Source organism: Grammomys surdaster, unplaced genomic scaffold (assembly GCF_004785775.1).
Source record: "Grammomys surdaster isolate TR1022 unplaced genomic scaffold, NIH_TR_1.0 126059, whole genome shotgun sequence".
Taxonomy (NCBI): domain Eukaryota; kingdom Metazoa; phylum Chordata; class Mammalia; order Rodentia; family Muridae; genus Grammomys; species Grammomys surdaster.
Genome location: NW_021620869.1, coordinates 2,843,793 through 2,849,428, shown reverse-complemented (window position 1 = coordinate 2,849,428; position 5,636 = coordinate 2,843,793). Strand labels below are relative to the sequence as shown.

Here is a 5,636-nt window from a genome sequence, read left to right as displayed (position 1 = left end):
CAAACACATGATGCTGAGCCAAAGCAGAACATAGAAGTATAAGTACTTCACGATCACATTCATAAAGCCTTCAAAACATCCAGGTTACTCTGGCACTAGAAACCAACACAGTGATTCTCAGGAAGCAGAGAATGTGACTAGGATCTACCTAGGAGCTAGGTGCCTGAGCCCACACATATTTTCTACAGCTATGTCACAAAACATGTTTGGATAAAGACTCATTATGATAGCTGGCTCTGTAATAGTGCTAGATTTTACCAGAAAAATTTTAAAGAACGTTAGGTGTTATAGAAGAAGACTTTTTCTACCACTGTTTACACTCTAGAACATGTAATATCCTACTGTAGAGTGTGATCCAATCCCAGGGTCCGTCTCACAGCATCCTTAAACTCTTTGTTTCTTAGGCAATAAATCAAGGGGTTTAAGATGGGTGTGAGGACAGTGTACACAGCAGAGATGAGCTTGTTGGAGCTCCGGGTATCAATGGCCTGGGGTCGTACATATATAAAAAGCATGGCCACATAGAAGAAGGTGACCACAGTGAGGTGAGAGGCACAGGTGGAAAAGGCTCTCCACCGACCTGTGGCTGAAGGGATGCGCAGCACAGCCAGGCTGATGTGGCCATAGGAGAGAATGGTGGCCAAGAGAGGGAACACCAGGATGATGAAGGCCAAGATGAAGTCCACCAGCTCTGCAGTAGAGAAGTCAGTGCAGGCCAGCTTGAGGATGGGGGAGATGTCACAGAAGAAGTGGTTCAAGACATTGGAGCCACAGAAGGTAGCACTGGAGATAAAGTAGACCTTGATCACAGAGACAGTGAAGGCACTTGCAAAAGAAAAGGCCACGAGCTGAACACACAGCCCGGTGGTCATGATGACTTGGTACCTCAAGGGATGGCAGATGGCCACATAGCGGTCATAGGCCATGGAAGCCAGGAGTACACACTCTGTACATACAAGGGAGATGAAAAAATAGAGCTGAATCATGCATCCAATGAATGAGATGCGTTTCCTCTGTAAGAGGAAGCCATCCAGCATCTTGGGGATGATGTCTGACACATACCAGATCTCTAGGAAGGACAAGGAGCCCAAGAAGTAGTACATGGGTCTGTGGAGGGAGGTGCTGCTCCAGACAGTGAGGATGATGGCCAGGTTCTCCAGCAGCACAAAGAGGTAGGCAAGCAGGAAGAAGAGGAAGAGCAGGTACTGCAGCTCAGGGGCTGTGGGGAAGCCCAGCAGGATGAACGTGCTGACCTTGGTGATGTTCTCTCCCCTCATCCCTATGCACCTGCAAAAGACCAAGAGGCCAATAGGAAGGGCCAAGCACCAGATGATGGGAGGACAGGGAGCCAGCTGGGGACCTCAGCTGGAAGACAGACAGCACTCCTGGTTCCTGTAATAGCAGGGAAAGGAACTCATTCTTCTGTCAGGTCTTAAACTGGAAAGACCTGAGCACTTGTATTCGGGTGCATAAAGAAGAGGGGGAAATAGAGGGGAGGAAGTGCTGAGGATAGATGTTCAGGATCTATGGTGTCTATATTGCCCATGTGGTCCCATCCTGGAGTGTTATATGTAGAGGGTTCCGTGTCTCCTACTCTACCCTATTGATGACTCCATACCCCTACCTGGATCCAGAACGCGGTGTAGAAGGAGTTTTACCTCAGTCTTTAAGAAGTTGAAAATAGTATCCAGGTCCCACTCTGGAAGTGTGAGTGAGTGTTGCTGAGGCCGTGGCCTTCCTTCTTTAAGGTTGAATATAGCTAGGATTATGCTCCACTTCCAAGAATGCATGAGTGCAATGGTCTAGGGGATGTTGGGATTGAGTGAGATCTCCAAAGTTGCCTCACTAGTGTCATTAATTGCTTCCCACCCCACACCCACCTTAGCAAGAATGCACACACACACACACACACACACACACACACACAGGCATGCATGCATGCATACACATGCACACACACACACACAGAGGCATGCATGCATGCATACACATGCACACACATACACACATACACATACCCACACATTCCACATGGTGATAATTGCATCACTGCCTTCCTTGGCCTCAGACTGAAGTAGTAGCTGGAAAGCCAGCTTACTTTGAACATGTAGAAACAGGGGCCAGAGGAGGTCTAGGGCAATGTCTGAAGTCACAGTGGAGAAGGTTGGCCTCACAGTAGATGAATGATCTCCTCCAGGACCTTTTCTACGTCAGTTCAGTAATGGCCACTGTCATCAGGATCTAAACATTTGGTCCTGGACACAGTCTAGGGTGTGACTGTGTTTCTTCCCAGCTGAGTGGCCACAGAGGACTTTGAAACACACATAAGATTCTCAGAGGAGGACCATCAGGACTCTCCTATAGACTGGGATTGCCTAGGGGTAATGCGTCTCATGTCCCATCCAGGTCTGCACACACCCAGAGACTGCTTGCTGTTAGGATGCGGCTGCCCATCACTATGGGTGTGAAAATACACAATGGATTGATGGCACGGATAATATTCTGATCTGCAAGTTGGGCCCCTTCGGAGCTGAATTCCCATTTCACTAGGACCTTGGTCATGGTTGTGTGTACTTTCAAATAAACTTTCTCTTTTAGAATCATTATGGACTTCTTGAAGTGTGTGGGTCTTTTATTCACCTTCCTCAAGGCTAATGGCCATCAGAGTGAGGGCTGGGCCCAGGCACCCTGCTCACAGCTACACCCACTTTGTGTAGCCCTCTCAGTTTCTATGTCCTTTCCTACCCCAGGTCCACACTGGATTTTGAACTCCAGGTCTCCCTAATTGTGAGGGAGTAACTGCCCATGTGTAAAGGCCCAGGCTATGGTCCTCAGTGATCTTGAGGAGAGAGGTGGGTCAGGATACAAATGATTGCATTTTCATGCTGGATTTCATGGTTCTTGTGGAGACTGAGAGGCCACATGAGTTTTGAAGAGGAATTCTCTCATCACACACCAGGTCTGTCATATGCCTCAGAGGGAATGCCCTTGCCTGGCCAAAGTTCAAGCCCAGGTCAATGAAAAACACATTGAGGCTACTGTCACATATGGTAGAACCAGATGAACAAGAATCTAGCCATGGTAGGGAGCTGATGTATTCTGATCCACTCAGTGAAGTAAGGATGCTACCTAAGGCTGTGTGCTTCTAGATGGCAGGACATAGCACAGTATCCAAACTATGCATTCAGCATGGACCTCCAAATATGCACTGAACACAATTCTCACAGATAGTACTCAACACAGCACCCATCAATGCTAACACAGCACAGGACTGACTCATCAATATACACTCATTGCAGTACCCACAGATGACCACTCTGCATAGCACTTCCAAATGCAAGACCCTTTGCTGTAGCACTGGGAGCCTTCATGCTGGGTGCCGCAGCTCTGGAGGTGATCCTGCCCCAGCCTCAATGTGGGCATGGATGATGGGCTTTCAGCCACACTGGACACATAACTCTTCTGTGATGCATTTTATACAACATACTCTAAAATCATAGTTGTGAGTCTGGTGTGAGGAGCGGATACTTATCCTACCTGGGTCTCTGGCAGCCTCACTTCTCACTCTGGGATCAAGGAGGGAGCCTCCTCCTGGCTGGTGACTCCCAGGCTGGCCACAGTGAATAGATAAGTCTCTGACAGATTCTTGCTATGTGGGCTCCTCAAATGTAGGAAGGAACAGCTATGGCTTTTTTAGCCTGAGTCCTATGTCTCTAGAGCCCAATTACCCCCTTGTAGCTGACAAAGCTGCCCATACTGATAATGAGCTGGATCGGGCCTCTGGGGCAGGCTACCCCTGCTACTGTCAATGCCTGTCAACTTGAGGAGTGTCTTGGCTTCCATTCCACTTGCCTGGTTGGCAGGCTGCTGTACCCCCCCACCCCCCGCACTGGAGGGACACTGTAGTGAGGATCCCTGGGCTCAACAGTTATACTAGTGCTTGTGTTGAGAGTCAGGATGGTCCACAGCAGGGAGGATGGGGGGGTGGTAAACACAGAGGTGACTCTCTTGATTTCTCAGGAATCATAAAGTATCAGAGGTGCTGGATAATCCAGCAAATCTTGACTCATGTCCAGACTCCCAGGACCTCACTGGCAGGGAGGCATCTAGTGGACCCACAAAGCCTTCCACTTTCCGACCTTGGCACCCATACCTCAGTTCTCTTTATTTCTCATACTGTCTCCTCTCTCCCTCAGCTCATGTATCTTGAGGCCTCTATGGAGGGTTTTGGTCAAGCTATTCCTTGTGGATTTTCTTTCTACATTTCCAGGCCTCTTCCCCTCACTTCCTTTAGTCTCTGAATACGTCTGGATTATTAGTCTCTTTCTTCCTCTCCCAGTTCTGGTGACTCCTGGCCCCTGGACTGTGGTAGCCTTGTCATCTCTTCCACTTTGTGTGTCAAAGCTGCTCATATCTGTCTTGCAAGGACCTTGTCGTTGCATTGGAAGCTGCCCTGATGATCTACAAGGAACGTGTGATATGAGTTCTTTAACTAATTACAAATGCAACAGCCTTTTTTTCCAAAGGAATTACCATTTATAGATTTCAGAGATAATGACAAAGATGTGTGTTGGGTGACTTCCAGCTAATTACAGTGACAGTATTTTGTTTATATTGTACATGCCCCAAATCCCATTCTTACAGTAAATCATGACTGTGAACCCCAGTATTTAACCAAGAGACACATCTCTGGGCTGATTTCTGAAGGCATGAGGAGATAAGATTACCTAAGCAGGGAGTTTCTTCCTTGGAGTGGGGACAACTTCCAAAAACATGCCTTGATACAAAGAGCTCTAAGGAAAAAACACGTCGAGCCTCACTTCTTTGCATTTCTTAATAGTGGGTGACATTGAACAATTTTCATATACTTATTGCCATGAATATTTTTGGGAGAACTATCTGTTTATGCCATTAGCTCATTTATTGATTGGGTTGTTTGATTTATTGTTTAGCCTTTTTACTTTTAGTTCTTTGTATACCTAGACATCAGTTCTCTGTTCGATGTGTAGCTGGCAGATTTCCTTACATCCTGCAGACTGTCAGTCCTCTCAGTTAACTCAGTCAACTGGACTGTGATGGTAAGAGTCATTAAAGACAATCAGATCCACTCCCACTGCAAAGCACATGCTGATCCCATGAAAACGGTTCATGAAACCCTACAGCCCTAACATTGGAAGCCCACACACCTCCCTCACCCTGCTAAGTTCCAGGAAGCTTTAATGTCTAGGTGGGGTTTCAGCTGGAGAAGGAAGCCTGCAATCTGCCAATCGAGGACAAAGACAGCCAAGCCTTTCATTATCCAGAACTGAAAGACCCAGTTCTCCTCACAGCACCTGAGAAAGACTGTTTTAGGGGCAAGCTGGCAGCAGCTGTATCAAACCCTGTCACCACCTTCCCTGAAACTGTAGTTCATAACTCCAAAGCTGCTACCCCAGCCCCAGTCTTCTTATTGGAACATCTGCTGGAGACACAAGACAATGCTGAGAAGATGGGCAAGTTTCTCCGTGAAGTAGGTGAACACGTTTCCCAAGGGCACAGACAGGACTTTCCTGGCTTGGTGGTGGGATTACTATTCCCTCTTACTTGTTGCTGTCTTACTCTTTCCTCCTCTCCCCTCCTTACAGTCATGGATGACT

General features: G+C 47.5%; 1 protein-coding gene across 1 annotated transcript; it reads right to left on the bottom strand.

The window, feature by feature from the left end:
• Window positions 1-338: 338 nt before the first annotated feature.
• On the bottom strand, window positions 339-1,277 carry LOC114610794 (olfactory receptor 6B2-like). The gene has a single exon (XM_028755415.1). The coding sequence runs from the start codon at window positions 1,275-1,277 to the stop codon at window positions 339-341; it is 939 nt and encodes a 312-aa protein (XP_028611248.1).
• Window positions 1,278-5,636: the final 4,359 nt, after the last annotated feature.

Coding starts and splice junctions, on each gene's coding strand:
- LOC114610794 (XM_028755415.1), bottom strand. CDS start 1,277: ATGAGGGGAGAGAACATCACCAAGGTCAGCACGTTCATCCTGCTGGGC.